This window comes from Zalophus californianus, chromosome 16, assembly GCF_009762305.2.
Source record: "Zalophus californianus isolate mZalCal1 chromosome 16, mZalCal1.pri.v2, whole genome shotgun sequence".
NCBI lineage: Eukaryota > Metazoa > Chordata > Mammalia > Carnivora > Otariidae > Zalophus > Zalophus californianus.
This window is the reverse complement of record NC_045610.1, coordinates 43284696-43298637: the sequence shown is the minus strand read 5'-3', so window position 1 is coordinate 43298637 and position 13942 is coordinate 43284696. Positions and strand designations below refer to the sequence as shown.

Sequence of the window (13942 nt, the reverse complement as noted above, 5' to 3'; positions counted from 1 at the left end):
GGGGTGGTTTCTTCACCGTTGAGTGGAAGAAACTACAAAGTGTACTTCTTTTCCCCAAAGTATTTTGTGGCTTCTGGTGAATCTTCTTACCAGTATACCTACCTTCTCCTCCCTCTAAACTCTGGTTGCTGCCACAGTCGCTGCTCACGTGTGCCCTTGTGTTCTGTGCAGGTGGACAAGGCTCTTCTTGGTTCAGTGAAGGACAGCATCGTTCAAGGTTTCCAGTGGGGAACCCGGGAGGGGCCCCTCTGTGATGAGCGTAAGTTCCACCCGTGCCTCGGCCTCCCCTGCCCAGCCCTCTAGGGTCCTCATGCCTGGGCGTGTGGGGTGGGCTGGGCTCATCTATGGGCCCTGGCAGGAGAAGCAGCTCGGGGCACACGGGACCATCCCTTGTCCTGGAGCAGCGTCCTCTCCTCCTCTCCCTCCCTGTCCTAGTGCTATTGCTCGGGACGTCCGAAATGAAGTTATTTCTAGGCTGACATTTGCTCCTCAGTCCTGAGAAGGAATGTGTTCGAGGAGAGGTATCAGGAGGGAGGTGGGATCAGAGTGGTTTATAGACCACGATTGGATTTAGTGGGAAGAAATATGCAATTCCTAGAACTTATTCTACATTCAAAAATTATTAAATATCTGCAAGAAGAACACATACACATCTAGGAAGCCTTTACGATGCCTGAGCATGACCTGAAACCAACACAAAGAATGTGTGCTTAACTTGCGTTCTCTGTTGTAGGCCTTGGCATCCTATCACAACACCCATTTGCAGGGTGATTGTGAGCCATATCTTTTGTGGCCTCAAGACAGCTGCCGTGCAAGCTAGAGACTCCTTGCTGCTTTGCCCTTGGGCCCTTGACTAGCCCTGCAACTGCTCCTCACTCAGCAGCTCCCCCATCTCTGTTTCAGTGATTCGAAATGTCAAGTTTAAGATCCTCGATGCAGTGGTTGCCCAAGAGCCCCTGCACCGGGGCGGGGGCCAGATCATCCCCACAGCAAGGAGAGTCGTCTATTCTGCCTTCCTCATGGTGAGTGGTGGGGCTGACCTGCTCCAGGACATTAAGTGGAGGTCCAGCCTTTGGGGGCATCAGGACTACAGTCCCTCCAGCCTTTTCTTTACCCGGATCCTCAGTCCTCAGCCTTCCCCAAGCTGAGGAAGCCTTTCTTATTGCCCCCATTGCAGGCCACTCCTCGCCTGATGGAGCCTTACTACTTTGTGGAGGTCCAGGCTCCTGCGGATTGTGTCTCTGCTGTGTACACTGTCCTGGCCAGGCGCAGGTGAGCCACCAGCAGGGCATGTTAGGGAGGGTGCAGAGAGCAGGAGCACAGCAAGAAATTATTGGGCTCCCGTGGGGGAGGAGATGGGCCTCCTGCACAGTTTCTGCTCCTAAAAACCAACTGAGCTGGTTTTTCAGAAGGACGTAGGAAAGATTTGAGGCAATCCTCAGCTTCACTGCAGATAAAAATTTTGAGATTCCTTCTTGGGCCCTCTCTCCTTGGAGAGCCCTTGGGGAAAGTACTGAAATGTGTCAGTGGGGGGAATGTCTATAGGACCTTGTCTCGTCAGTGTTTCCACTCTTGCCTAGAGGTCATTGCCCCTGGAAATGACACTGAGGGCCCCAAGCCTTTTCTGCCCACTATAGTATGATTGTGGTTATTCTTTCCTTGATGGTAACTTTCCTTGATGGTACATTTGGGGCCAGATTCTTTGCTTTTGGTCTCTGTAGGACAAGGTCTCAGCCTTTCTTTTTCTGTCACAGGGGGCATGTGACTCAGGATGCACCTATCCCAGGCTCCCCTCTCTACACCATCAAAGCTTTCATCCCCGCCATTGATTCTTTTGGCTTTGAGACTGATCTGCGAACTCACACCCAAGGGCAGGCCTTTTCCTTGTCTGTCTTCCACCATTGGCAGGTGAGAAAATGGTGCAGGCTGGCCAGTGTGCCCTCCCACCCATTCAAAGCCAGTCCCCTCTGGCCTGTTCCCCTTCTCAGGTGAGATTTCTAATATCCTAGAGAAGAGTCCTAGACCATCACTTTACCTTTCAGATTGTACCCGGCGATCCTCTGGACAAGAGCATTGTCATCCGTCCCCTGGAGCCACAGCCTGCTCCTCACCTGGCCCGGGAATTCATGATCAAAACCCGTCGCAGGAAGGTATGCGTCCCTGGGGCCCATGGCCAACCCTCAGTCCCCAGGGCTCTTGGCAGGAGTTGGATCTCTTCATTTCTTCCTCTGGGACCTTTCTCCCAAAGACTGAGAGCAGTTCACTGCACAGTGCAGAGAGGTGCAGTCTGTACAGGCCTCAGGCCGCCAGTCTGGCTGGCAAGTGGGCACCTTCTCCCCAGTGGCGATTCCTGAAATAGCTGGACCCAAGTTCCACCCCCATCAGCCTCCCCCTCCAGCACAGGTCTCGGACGGCCTTTCAGCTCTGTTGGTCACCACATAGGGCTCTTTCCTGCATCGCTCCCACTCTTTGCAGGGCCTGAGTGAGGACGTAAGCATCAGCAAGTTCTTCGATGATCCCATGTTGCTGGAGCTCGCCAAGCAGGATGTTGTGCTCAATTACCCCATGTGAGTGCTGGGACTCCTGGCGGCCCTGCTCCCTGCAGCGGGCTGTATCCTGGACTTGAAGCTGGGACCTGGTGTGACCCGGACTCCATGTTGTCAGAGAGCATCTGAGAGCTGCTGTGGCCATTTTTAACAACCCCAAACCCTCCAACCCAGAGTCCCAGCAAGGGAGGAGTATTTGGCCTCCTGGTTCCTCTGTGGCCTCTGCCTGGCTCCATTCCCAGGGAACAGAGTGGAGCTTGGACTCAGAGAAGAAGGGGACAAAGTGTTTAACCCCAAGGGGCCCTGTCTTCAGGATTTACGTGGAATTTTTTTTTTTTTTTTACAAGTTTGACCTTAGACATGGTTTTTAAGTGAACAGAACATTCTGACCTCTGCCTTGCTCTGTTCCTTTCATCCCCACCCCTGTCCCCTTCCCTCCAACACAGTCTGGCCCTGGCACTTGGGTCCTGAATATATGTTGTCTCCTGTGTCTCTTCTCCCAGCTGCAGTCTTCCTGCCTGGGTCCCCAGGGCAGCAGCCTGTGATGGGAGGGATGCCTGCCTCTCAATTCAGTGCTCCCATGAACGTTGAGGCCACTTTCTTGCCTCCACCTTCCTGCCTCTCTACTCTGCTGCTGCTGGGTGGGACCTGGGCTGGCCTTGGAGGTGTTAGGCTTTTGGAACCAGAAGCTGTTGCCTCTGGAGAACCTCCCTTGCCCTGGAGCTGGGGGCCAGAACTCTGATTTCTAGCCCTTTCTCTAAAACTAACACCCACCCACCCACCCCGCTACTGGTCCTTTTCTCTGCTGTCCTCCATGTGAAGAAGAGACGTGATTTTCCTCAAAACGGCTTTATTAGGAACGTACCAGGGATTGGTGGAGGAGGCTCTGGTGGCCCCAGGCTCTACAGAGTCCTACTTCTCCCTGGGATCCTGTGCTGTTCTCTTGATGTAATCTCTAAACATCGTGTACACAGCACCTGCAGGAAGAAGAAGGGAAAACATCCCGTAACACCAAACCCTGCACCCATCCTCTGGCTTTCCCAGGAGTCTGACTCCAGCCGTTCCCCTGAGAGTCCAGCTTCTCTGCTCATCTTTTTGCTCTGGGTCTCACCAGCTGCCATGAGCACCTGACCACACGGCCTAGGCAAACACCCCGTTGACAGTTCACAAAGCCCTTCCACATAGATTACCTATCTGAGAAACCTCACAGCAACCTCTGAGGTAGGCAAGCCAGGGTGCTTATCAGCATGTTGGACATGGGGAAACTGAGGCTCAGAGAAGGATTTGTCCACTGTCACACAGCTAGTCCGTAGCTGCCTGCCTCTTGACCCAGAGAGGAAAAGAAGTTAAGCATATGTTCTGCTGTGTGATTTTTCTCACATCTAGAACAAACTCTCACGACACCCAACTGCACCATCCCCACAGGCCCCGGGACAAGAGATAAAACAAGGAACCCTGAAAATGGCTTGGTTTGAGAGCGTCACCCAAGACTTGCTGTGGAGCTTACTGTAGGGAACAGGGACTAAAATCACCATCCCTTAACTGTCAGGACTCACAGCCAGATTTTGCCTAATCAGCTCTGTTGGTATTCTCCTGGGACCCTGGCAGCCACTCACCTAGCATGACTGCACCCACGGCACAAGCCTGCGCTGCCACTCGGGTGTGAATCAGGTGTATGGACATCTTGGTGGAACCACGGGCCTTAAGCCGATAAATCCGGTAGGCTGCCACTGCCAGGCAGCCTCCTAAGCCTGTGGGCAGAGAACATGACTGTTGGGCCTCAGTCACCAATCACATGGTTCCCCTGATGACAGACCCCCTCACTTAGGTATCCTGGGCATCTGGATAAACCCCTACTTTCCTGCCACTTCATGGCAGGAGGGGGGGACCATCATCAGAATATTGAGTTGTTTCCTCTCTGTGGCATTTTCAAAGTGGCTGCCTCCCTCCAATGAGCCCTCCTCTGTGTACAAATAGCCCGTTCTGAGCCTCCTACACCCATTGGCTCTGCTCAGGCCCTTCTCCAACTGCTGTTGGCTCCCACAGCTACTTTCCCACTCTCCCAAGACCTTGAAGGAAGCCCTGGGAGACCCCAAACTGCTCCTCCCTCTCCTCACGCAGGTGTTGATGCCCCGTGTTTTCCCGCACCCCAAGCCCTCGGCCACCACCTCCACCCATCCAGATTCCTTTATTTCATTGTCAGGCGTGTCCCTTCGTCCCTTGGCAGCTTTGCTGCTGGTTCACTCCTTTCCTGGCTGGTGACTGCTCAGTGAGTATGACACTTGAGTTCTCTGCTTCATTTGAAAAGACTAAGAGACCTGTTCTCTGAGGGAAGGACCCTTCTTGCCCTTTTTCCTTACTTTCCTACTCACCTACAGGCACCAGCGGAGACTCCCTGGTCTTCCTCAGGAACTTCTGAGACACACTGTCTTCGCCCTCAGGTGGTACCCACCAGCCTTTGTTAGCAGACATGATCTGGCCCCAGGGTTATCAGCTGGGGCTCTGAGGCTTCAGCACAGTCCTAGAAAGAGGCACCCCACAATAAGAACTCCCGATTCCCCTCAGTCTGGGGTAAAGGAGGGAGTTGCCTGCTAAGACCCTCTCTTACCATGCCCCAACACACCTGCTACTTGAAAAGTTGTCCCAAGTGTCCTGTCTCAGATGGCTGGACCACTAGTGCCATTTCTCCCATCTCTTTCTTTCTTTTTTTTTTTTTCTCTCCCATCTCTTTCTAACGTTTGCCTCTTCCCCATCTCATTCTGACTTCATTGTTTTCCCTGCTCCCCCTCCCCCCCTTCCATCTGTATCCCTATGTGATCCTTGGGTCAAGAAAAGCAGCTGGAAAAATCCACAGATGAGGGTGGGAGGAACAGGCCTTGAGGCTTGGGCACCCCACTGGCCTTGAATCTGTGACAGTTCCCTGAGGGAGCTACAGAAAAGGATCTGGCCCCAGAGAGCCAGAGCCAACCCAGTGTCCCAGCTCTGGTTACTGAATCACCGGAGCCAAAGATTGATTTGTGAATAATTTAGCATAGATTTTGGACATTAGTACTAATGGAACTAATTCTGGTCCCTGAACTGCTCACATTTCCATCTCTTGCCAGGTTCTTTGCCATTGCCGAACCCCTGCCTCCCTCTCTGGGCAGGTGACCCCTATTGCTCTACTTGCTAACCCCAGTAAACATCTGCTCTGATCACAAACTAGACGGAACCCCAGAGTCCTGGTCCATAGACCAGGGCTTCTGCCTACGCGGTGCCTTTTAGGTCCGACCGTAAGACAGACTCCCTACATGAGGTGACCTCTGTTCTTAGTTGCTTCTTCTCTCCTGGAGGAGCAAGGACTGTCAGCCCCACAGGTTCTCAGCATGCTGTTGCTTACCCTAGGAGATGGCTAGAAAGTAGAGTGCGAGCAGTCCGGCCAGGGCTCAGCATCTGCTGTTTTGAACCGGCCAGGAGCTGATGATGGAGCTGCCACTGTAGGGTCAGGGAAGCAAGCTTTAATGGGGACTTTGAAGTCAGGAATGGAGAGGGGAGGAGATAGGCCAGGGCATCAGTCTTAACCCCCCATTTGCTGAGTTCCAGGCCAAAGCTCCAAGCACCGGAAAGTAATGAAAGATCAGATGGCGGGAGCCCTTAACTAGATTCAGTCTGTTAATTCTCATGGATGTAAGGGGCTGGATCAGAACAGGGACTTGCTACGGAGAACTGAGCTGGAAATACAGAGGCAAGAAACGAGAGAGATCCTCTGTTCTCCCGCAAGCTATACTGCTTCAAACACGAACAATGTGGGATGTAAATAAAATGACCCTATTCCCAATTGCGGTCTTGATCCTTTCAAGAATGCTTTCTGGACCAAGGAGATGCATCCAGTTTATAACCACTAGGACTTCCTCACATCTCCAGTGCTCCTTATACTGCCTACAGGGGTGAGATGCTCACTCATGCTCATTCAGGACAGAGATGACAATTGACCTTCATTATCACCTAATTTGAGGTATTTACATTTCAGGCTTTTCAATTGTTCTATACAGTAATTAGTAGTTTGTTCATAGACCGGAAACTGAGCTTCTGAGAGGCTAAAAGACTTATCCAGGGGTGTACAGCTAGTAAATGGCAGTGTCATCTGAATCTAGGTCTGACTGGCTCCAGAGTTTGTACTTGTAGACTGCTTCCCATAGGCTGGCCAAGCAGAACCTCTCCATCCAGGCTGAAGCTTAGGAATGCTAATCAAGTGTGGCACCTTGGATTCAGAGAAGAGGAGGAAAGAACCTTCTTGGGGTTTTTTTGTTTGTTTGTTTTGTTTTTTAAGATTTTATTTATTTATCTGAGAGAGAGAGAATGAGAGAGAGCACGAGAGGGAAGAGGGTCAGAGGGAGAAGCAGACCCCCCGCTGAGCAAGGAGCCCGACGCGGGACTCGATCCCGGGACTCCAGGACCATGACCTGAGCCGAAGGCAGTTGTTTAACCAACTGAGCCACCCAGGCGCCCAAGAACCTTCTTGTTGATAAGCAAGTGGAAAAAGACTGGAGTACACTATGGAGAGGCCCACTCCATCCCAGGCCTTTGTTCCCTCCCTAGATCCGCAGCCCCATGTGTCTATCTGAAAGGGGCTTTTCGGCACTGGAAATCTGTCCAGCAGCTGAAGTCTTTCTTTTCTCTCCCCAGCACTCACTGCCCTAGGGAAAGACCCAGGGTCACAGCAGCTCCCCAGGGCCTTCACATATCCCCAGCGTCCATGGGAACTCTCCTCCCAGTCATTCACACACACTCTCCCAGGCTGCCTCTCCTGGTCCCAACGGTGGCCTGAATTCTCAAGAGATGGATGGTCTGGGCCAGAGGCAGGGGGATGAAATGCCTGGATGAGACAGAGCAAGAATCAGGATCAACTCCAAGCCCTTTGGAGAATACGGTCCAAGCTATGCAGAGTGAAGTTCAACTTCCTCGAGAGGTTCTCCCTTATTGGGCTTCTGTTGATGCTCCTATAACATCTCAGCCCAGAATTGAGAAAAGAATACGATTTTCTGAGCACCTATGGGGCAAGAAATGTGCTAGTTGCTTTAAGTAGGTTATTTTTATTTAATCCTCACAATTCTCTAAGGTAGGTACTATTATCCCCATTTCACAGATGAAAAACAGGCTTGGGTTAAATGTCTTGCTCCGGGTCACAGTAAGTGACAGAAGAAAGAACCAGACTAATAACTTCCTAAAATCAAAGCTCACTGCTCTGGACTAATGGGAGAAGTATTGCAAACTGGAGGGAAAGTCCTGAAATAGAAGAAATAAAATTGCATTTTACTTTTGAGAACACACTAAAACTTCAAGAACAGATTTCTGTAGACTATCGCTTCAGCAAACAGCTAAGACAAATTATAATATTTTTGTTACTATGCCAAGTCTTCAATAATTATTTCTATTTAAGCATTTCTACATTAGTAATTTACTTAGTAAACCTTTTTTCCTTCCAGGTCATGTCACACTCATAGACATTCTAATTTAGAAGGGTCTAATTGAGTGATGCAGGCAGACTTAATGGATCCGGAGCGTAGGCCACGGGCAGACATGGGATCAGTTAGCTGCTTGAATGACCACTCTCTGAATACTTGGTCTTTTGCCACTCAATGTCTTTTGAGTCTATGCCATCATCTGTAAAATGGAGGTAGCATCTCCCCACAGGATCATTGTAAGAGTTAAATAAGATGATTGTTAGAATTCCCCTGCACATGGCCTGCTCCTCTTCCCTCCAGAATGAGCAAGTGTCAGGAAACGGGTAGCAGGCTGGGGGAGAAGTAGAAGTTCCCTGACAACAGATGAAAAGGTTGCCACGTTCCGGGTGGTCCCAGTTCAGCACCCCCTTGTCCCTTTCCAACCTTCTTCAGGCTTTTTCTCCCTATTGTGTTGGGAGGGGGTGGCCAGAACTTGAAGCGCTACACAAATTAAGGCATTGCTATGCTATATATAGCCCAAGGGAGCTGAGGGACCAGGCAGGGAAAGGAGGGCCAGCAACTCTTGCCTTGAGCTAAAGGAGTGCTGTGAGTGAGGAGATGCTGAAGAATGAACTGGACAAGGAACAGAAGATGCTTGAATTGGGGTTGGAATGGGGAGGACCCAGGCTGAAGGACTGGGGGAATCACAGGAGCGGAAACATTAGGCCATATATAGTAGTGTCTCAGGGACTGGAGGTGCCAGGAGTGGGGGTAACAGGAGCAGGCTGGGGCTGGAAGTTTCCAAATAACAGGACTAGGCTGAGGCAGCCTCTAGAAGGTGCCTGGGGTAGGGAGGGTAAGACATCCTCTCCCCTAAAAGCAGGCAGTAAGTTCAAAGGACCCTGCAGTTTTTGTCCAAGGACAGCCCCAAGAGCCACAGGCCTGGGGCCAGGAAACTGCCTTTGTTACCACTAATCTTTCTGGGGAGACTACTCACACATTTAAAAAGCTTCTAAAGAGGGTGTGGATGGTAGTGATTGGAAGGCTGCATCCGAATGTAGTAATGCTGACGTCCTAGGATCACATCTTGTGAAGGACCAATTTTGAGCTGCGTATTAAGACACACCTGTCTCAGATGATGAATGGATGCACAGGGATTTGAAATGGGTTGCCAAGATCCTTGTGTTGGGTGCTTTTGAATACCCAAATTACCTGGCTTCCTCCAAAGAACACTGTGGGAGAGGACTAATGCCTTTGGAGCCTACAAGTTTTAGGCACTTCACATATTTTATTTCATCTTCACAAAAATCCCAACAGATGGATCTCATCCCTATTTTACAGATGAGGAAACCATGGCTCAGAGAGGTGAAGTAACAGCCAGATCGCACAGCAAGTAAATAAATGGCTGAGCTATCCAACCAATAATGTTAACCGCTATAGACCAGCTTACAGTGGAAAGTTAACATAGCAAGTAATAATGGGACTTCATGTACATTTCACCATCACATTCTCACACCATCGTCGAAATATGAGTAAACAAGTACAAACAGCTGGGCAGAGAGAACTTCCAGAAATTCAAAGACTGCACCTACTGCACTGCTTCTCACCAACGCGGGGTAGTTCCTGAACCAGCACAGAATGGGTCCTCTCTCACCAACGCAGGGTAGTTCCTGAGCCAGCACAGAATGGATCCTCTCCCATACACGTCCCCCCACCCCCATCTCCTGCACACACTTCACCTATCCCTCATTTGCAAGTAAATTGACCTTAATTTAAAATTCTGCCTTAATACATAGGAACTGCTAACTGGGCTCCACGAAGCACTGCTGGGGGTCATCCTACTGTTCTTTCTTATACTACTTGTATTAACATATTCAAAAAAAAATTTTGACAACAACAAAAAAATCTGCCTCACCCACCACCCCTGTGGCAGAAAGAAACAGTATAATGTGTCCCACAGGTCAACTAAAACTGCTGGGGGTTCTGGGAAAAGGGGTGTGCTACTCATACCTGCCTCCCCCATTAGCACATGCGATCAATGCGATCAAGAGCTGCTTTAACGAGAAGCTTCCTCCCTATCCAGCCAGTCTGGGGCCCACAGGCCTTTCTGTTGCCAACAGGGAGCTTTCCGAAAATCCTACCTCTCTGAGCCTTTGCTCCCATCCCCCAGGACATAGCAATCTACTCTGAGTTTATCAGCCAAGTGGGGACCCTGGAAAATGTGTAATGGAAATAGTGACACACTGGAGTCTTCAAGTTGACCCTGCAGTTCCCAAACCACAGAGCCCCAGGGTGACTCTCAAGTTCTCAAACTGGTTTTTGATCCTTTCCTGCCTGGGCCCCATGTGAATAAAAAGTGATGCGGTTCTCACAGCACCCGCCTCCACCACTCTGTGCCAGAGGCTTGGAAACCAGACCCCTTCCCTGTTTGAAGCCTGGGGCTTTTTTTTTTTCCTTCCCCCGGGTAGCACCCTTTCTGTGCTAGCCATGGCAAGCTCTCCGTCACTCATTCACTCTGCATGTACTTGCTAAGCACCTACCATGTGCGGCGCTCTGCTCTAGAAGCTGAGAGGCAATGGTCCTGCCTTCAGGGAACTCACATTCTAGCGGTTGCTAGATCCTGGTTGATGAGGGAGCAGAAGGCAAGCTGAGGACAAGGCACAAGCTGACACCCGACACCCCCCTCCCCCGCAGGTGGGATATATGTGACATTCCTCAGCCCTAAAGCCAAGAGAATGAAAAACAAAACAGTCAATTTATAGAGATTACACTCCTTCAAGGCAGGAGTCTCCCTCAGTTTACAATTGTCTTAGTGATTTACAAGAAAAAAAGCATTCTTATCAATAACCTAGCTTCCAGGAGGAAATGTAGATAAAATTAAATGTCCTTATAACCTGCAGCCCATTGACCAATACTTGAGGCAGGCGTAGTATAAAGTTCTTCCAGGAAGCTCCCAACTGTCTTAATGGTAATGCCTTGCTAGAGGGAAAAACAATCTTAACTTGACAAGGGCAAGGCCTCCACTATCTTGTAGGTCCTGTTTAGCATATGAAAGTTCTTCTGAAAACCTCCCTTTTCCCTTACCTCCCCCAACTCCCAAGTATATCATCAATTGCTCCTCACAACCCCAGTGCCCCTCTTTCTGCCCAAGGATCCCGTCCTGGTACTTTAATAAAACCATCTTTTTGCACCAGAGACATCTCAAGAATTCTTTCTTGGCTGTCGGCTTCAAACCCTAACATCTTTCCTACATCACTGATGACTGTCTGGATCAGAGATCCTCTGGCTTAGGTTTCTGGCTTCAGTTTACCACCTATAACTGGATTAAAAGATGTCACTAGCTGGCAAGGTGATAAAAGAAGAGTTATATTTGTTTGTTTGTTTTTTTAAACTATCTGCAGGTGCTTAGCTTCCACGGGTCTTATTTCCTTTTCTTTTTTTTAAGATTTCATGTTTTTATTTTAGAGAGAGAATGAGCAAGAGAGACAGACGGCATGAGCGGGGGTCTGGGGCAGAGGGAAGGGGAGAAGCAGACTCCCCTGCTGAGCAGGGAGCCTGACGTGGGGCTTGATCCCAGGACTCTGGGATCATGACCTGAGCCGAAGACAGACGCTTAACCGACTGAGCCACCCAGGCGCCCCTTATTATTTCCATCTTTAAAAGGTTTCTCTACCAGAAGAGAGACGGGGCTACAGGCTTGGTAGTAAGGTAACAAATACAGAAAGTATATTGTTCCCAATCTCCATGAAGAATGGTCAATGGTAAAAGATAGGAAGCCTTCCTCAGCAGTTTCATCCATGAACTTATAGGAAAATAATACCTAATGAACATTTAATAGGTATTATTAATATATGAAATATACATATATAATCAAATGTTTTCACACCACTTCAAAGTTTTGGGTTTTTTTTTTAAGATTTTATTTATTTATTTGAGAGAGAGAGAATGAGACAGAGAGAGAGCATGAGAGGGGAGAGGTCAGAGGGAGAAGCAGACTCCCTGCTGAACAGGGAGCCCGATGTGGGACTCAATCCCGGGACTCCAGGATCATGACCTGAGCCGAAGGCAGTCACTTAACCGACTGAGCCACCCAGGTGCCCTGGGCTTTTTTTTTTTTTTTTTAAGATTTATTCATTTGAGTGAGAGAGGGTGTGGGGCAAGGGGCAGAGGGAGAGAACGTCATGCAGACTCCCTGCCCAGCGCAGAGCTTGACGCAGGGCTCGATTCCACAACTCTGAGACCACGACCTGAGTAGAAACCAAGAGTTGGACGCCCAACCAACTGAGCCACCCAGGCGTCCCACCACTTTAAAGGTTTTTGTTGAAATCTTAATATGGGGGCACCTGGGTGGCTCAGTCGTTAAGCATCTGCCTTCGGCTCAGGTCATGGTCCCAGGATCCTGGGATTGAGCCCCGCATCGGGCTCCCTGCTCGGCGGGAAGCCTGCTTCTCCCTCTCCCCCTCCCCTTGCTTGTGTTCCCTCTCTCGCTGTGTCTCTCTCTGTCAAATTAATTTAAAAAAAATCTTAATATGCCGCACAAAAATGCACTATCAAAAGTGTACAGCTCAGATGTGGTAACTGAACACATTTGTGTATTTAACCTCCAGATCAAGAAAAGAACAGGACCAGTCCCCCAGAAGCCCCCTCATATTTCCCGTGACTAACCTTACCCCTAGGTAACCACTATCCTTACTCAAGAGCACAGGAGGACACTTTAGCCTGTTTTTGAACTTCATATAAATGGAAAGTTTTGTGAGATTCATCTGTCTTGTGTGTAATTGTAGATTGTTCCTTCTCATTGCTGCATAAGGTACCATTGTGTGACTAGAACATTTCATCGATCCTTTCTACAGTTGTTGGACATTTGGGGGGTTTCCAGTTTTCTGGCTATTACAAATAGTGCTGCTATGAACACATTAATGCATGCAGTTTGTGTACATCTGTACACATTTCTGTGGAATTTCCATGGAATTACAGTCACAGTGTAGGCATAGGTTTAACTTTAGTAGATATTGCCATTTTCCAAAGCAATTTGTACGAATATAGAATTACACTAGCAGGATGTTAGTTTTAATATTTTAATCAGCATATGTAGTAATGTCTCCTGTGTTATTTTAGTTTGACGTGTTCTTTATATTTTCATATATTTACAAGGTCATCACACTTGTCACTTTAAATACATTTGTAGAGAGGGAATGTGTTAAGGAAGGGGTTGGGGACGACTGGGGCACTGTGAGTTCAGTGGGGGGAGAGGGGAGGAGAACTTAAATACAGAGGCCAAGCAGGTAATGAAAATGATTCAAGCAGCTAAGTGGGAACAGTGCCTGCCCTGCACAAACAAATATTACTCAGAAGTAGCCTCGGGTGAGACTAGAGGCTCAACGGGAGCGATTTTTCTTTTTTCACTATTTAGAGAGAAGCCAAAGATCTGGATTCTAAACTTTTGGCAATTAATGCATACTTTTAGAAAACATCGTACTGGCCAAACAAAACTTTTGTCAGTGGGCCGGATGGCCAGCCCTCTGGACTAGCGGTTAGTTCCGGCCTGGCTTTCGGGGTAGGAGGGTTTGACCTGTAGCAAGTCACCTCATTTGTTAGAGCTTAATTTCCTCTGTGGTCAAAAGGGTAAAATGGAAGCCTATCTGTTTGTACAGTGATGGTCAAATGAGATAATTCAGGAGTACAGGAGTTGTCAAACACCATACAAAGTAAAGTACTCTCCCATCTCCTTGGGACACCTTCCGTTGTTATGCACGGACTCCCTGTCCTTAAAGCATTTGAGGTGTTTCCAGATTCCTTCGAGGGGAGGCAGTTTAAAGCTGGACATTCCCATGCATACAAATTCTCCAGAAAGTCCTTTGAATGGGATCCTGCTGGGATGCAAGGGGTTAAGAGGAAATAGCCTATTACGGTTTTGCTAATCTGAGAAGTCCAGGACCTCAAAAGTATCTAAAACGCCACTAAAAGCCAAGA

At 49.0% G+C, this 13942-nt stretch overlaps 2 protein-coding genes across 4 annotated transcripts in view; one reads left to right on the top strand and one right to left on the bottom strand.

The window, feature by feature from the left end:
- Positions 1 to 3020, top strand: part of EFTUD2 (elongation factor Tu GTP binding domain containing 2) — a 42752-nt gene extending 39732 nt beyond the window's left edge. The window contains exons 23-28 of the mRNA XM_027625565.1: positions 172 to 259; positions 904 to 1022; positions 1178 to 1272; positions 1755 to 1908; positions 2043 to 2150; positions 2476 to 3020. Coding sequence (XP_027481366.1) covers positions 172 to 259; positions 904 to 1022; positions 1178 to 1272; positions 1755 to 1908; positions 2043 to 2150; positions 2476 to 2571 — 660 coding nt within the window. The 3' untranslated portion in view covers positions 2572 to 3020. The remainder of the gene's footprint in view (positions 1 to 171; positions 260 to 903; positions 1023 to 1177; positions 1273 to 1754; positions 1909 to 2042; positions 2151 to 2475) is intronic.
- On the bottom strand, positions 2873 to 6902 carry HIGD1B (HIG1 hypoxia inducible domain family member 1B). 3 transcript variants are annotated; one of them, XM_027625567.2, is made up of 4 exons: positions 5926 to 6902; positions 4919 to 5067; positions 4163 to 4297; positions 2873 to 3523 (listed from the first exon to the last, which is right to left on the bottom strand). In XM_027625567.2, the coding sequence occupies exons 2-4, from the start codon at positions 5016 to 5018 to the stop codon at positions 3459 to 3461; spliced, it is 300 nt and encodes a 99-aa protein (XP_027481368.1). In that variant the 5' UTR covers positions 5019 to 5067; positions 5926 to 6902; the 3' UTR covers positions 2873 to 3458. The 3 variants fall into 3 exon arrangements, 2 of the variants coding, with proteins under 2 accessions (XP_027481368.1, XP_027481367.1); XM_027625566.2 differs by having other exon boundaries at positions 5170 to 6900; XR_003525240.2 differs by lacking the exon at positions 4163 to 4297 and having other exon boundaries at positions 4919 to 6899.
- Between the last annotated feature and the right edge of the window lie 7040 nt (positions 6903 to 13942).

What these genes read in the sequence shown, in the direction of transcription:
- HIGD1B (XM_027625567.2), bottom strand. Translation starts at nt 5,018, where the DNA reads ATGTCTGCTAACAAAGGCTGGTGGGTACCACCTGAGGGCGAAGACAGT. An exon ending in GTCTCCGCTGGTGCCTGTAG is followed by an intron (nt 4,298 to 4,918) that starts GTGAGTAGGAAA and finishes CTCTGCCCACAG; the next exon opens with GCTTAGGAGGCTGCCTGGCA. An exon ending in CGTGGGTGCAGTCATGCTAG is followed by an intron (nt 3,524 to 4,162) that starts GTGAGTGGCTGC and finishes TTCTTCCTGCAG; the next exon opens with GTGCTGTGTACACGATGTTT.